This window comes from Trichinella spiralis (genome assembly GCF_000181795.1).
Source record: "Trichinella spiralis strain ISS 195 chromosome Unknown Scfld9, whole genome shotgun sequence".
Classification (NCBI taxonomy): domain Eukaryota; kingdom Metazoa; phylum Nematoda; class Enoplea; order Trichinellida; family Trichinellidae; genus Trichinella; species Trichinella spiralis.
Genome location: NW_003526948.1, coordinates 4,217,812 through 4,219,269, shown reverse-complemented (window position 1 = coordinate 4,219,269; position 1,458 = coordinate 4,217,812). Strand labels below are relative to the sequence as shown.

At 31.3% G+C, this 1,458-nt stretch overlaps 1 protein-coding gene across 1 annotated transcript; it reads right to left on the bottom strand.

Annotated features, from left to right (window-relative positions):
- Positions 1 to 472: 472 nt before the first annotated feature.
- Positions 473 to 741, bottom strand: Tsp_05607a (conserved hypothetical protein; the record flags this gene model as incomplete). The annotated part of the gene is made up of 2 exons (XM_003371909.1): positions 648 to 741; positions 473 to 588 (listed from the first exon to the last, which is right to left on the bottom strand). Coding segments are annotated over exons 1-2 (210 nt in total), but the record flags the coding sequence as incomplete, so codon positions are not given.
- Between the last annotated feature and the right edge of the window lie 717 nt (positions 742 to 1,458).

The window sequence follows — 1,458 nt, the reverse complement described above, 5'->3', positions numbered from 1 at the left end:
ATCAGGTAACTTTTTGTGAGTGACGCGGAATTGAAAGCTGCGAAAATCAGTAGACGTCTCGTTGAGCCGCAAACAAGCACAAAAGGGCAAAATCACTAATGACATTAAAATAAATCTGAAATTCAGACATGAATTTCAAAGCAGTGAATTAAAAGTATATAAAAATCTGCAAGTATTAATCTAACTGATAATAGCCTGCTTGACTGCAGCACAGCTTCAACGTTGTCAGTGAAATAAATAAAAATCGCATTTCACATAAATGACGTATTTCCAGCAGACAGTTTGATCTTACATGAGAACATGAAAAACGCAAAAATTGAAAATAAAAAAGATAAAATGAAGAAAAGTAAAAAAATTTTAAAGTACTAAGTTAATATATATTTCAAAAATTAAATCACAGAAAAATAATTAATAATTGAAGATACAGTAAGATACATTATTTAATTCGCCAAATTAATGATAAGAAGGTTACTATGCAATACACACGCATAGTTATTATTTTATTACGATGCTGTTCGATAAACGGTGGTGATGCGTAGCCAAAGTGAACAAGGTAAGATGATGCTACATTCAGGTGAAAATTTAGTACTGAAACTTATTTCCTGATGTTTTGTTATGAATGCAAATATATTTAAGTATTTAAGCACTTTTCAATTTGAAGATGTTTAAAACTTGGAATACTTTTAGAGCAGAATTCTCAATTACATATAGTTGAACATTGAAGGTTTTGAACAAATCCATATTTCAATTTGCTATTTCAGGTAATCATCTAGATTTAATTGGAGAAGAAGATAAAATTTTCAATTTACACTTGCTTATGGCATTCAATTTCATTCTCAACTTAGCAGGTCGAATATCACTAAGCGTATAGTGTTATCTATTTGCAGGACAGAAAAATACCGTTTTCACGCAGAAATCGTTTTCAATTTAATTTTTTCATCACATTATATTTTTTTCCTAAATTTTGCACTATGAAAGCATTAGATAAAACAATATTTTCATATAGCTAATTATGCTTGGCATATAGCGCAACCAGTGGGCTCAATCATTGTTTATTTTTTGTTGACATTATGTTCTAATTCATATTAGAGTAGCATATCCAACTTACGTAAGCCGGTGTTTAACGCTACGTGCGCAGTGTCTGTCTTTTATGCAAATTGGCCGTTTCAAAATTAACTTCATATTAGCAGTGCACCAGTTAAATTGACTTTGTTGACTAACAGAATCATCGACAGTGATGTTTGCTCGATCTATTTCTGCTTTAACTACTGAGTAAGGTGTATTATTAGATGTAGAGGAATCTTATCTTTTCAAACAAAGGCGTGGTGCAGTTTCAATTTGAATTTGGGGGGGGGGTTTGTTTGCCTCTCGATTTTTATGCGTCCCCCCGCCTATTATTTGTTCAACGAAATGAGAAATACATTTTCATACTTGTTAATCAATAGAAATTGAACTTTA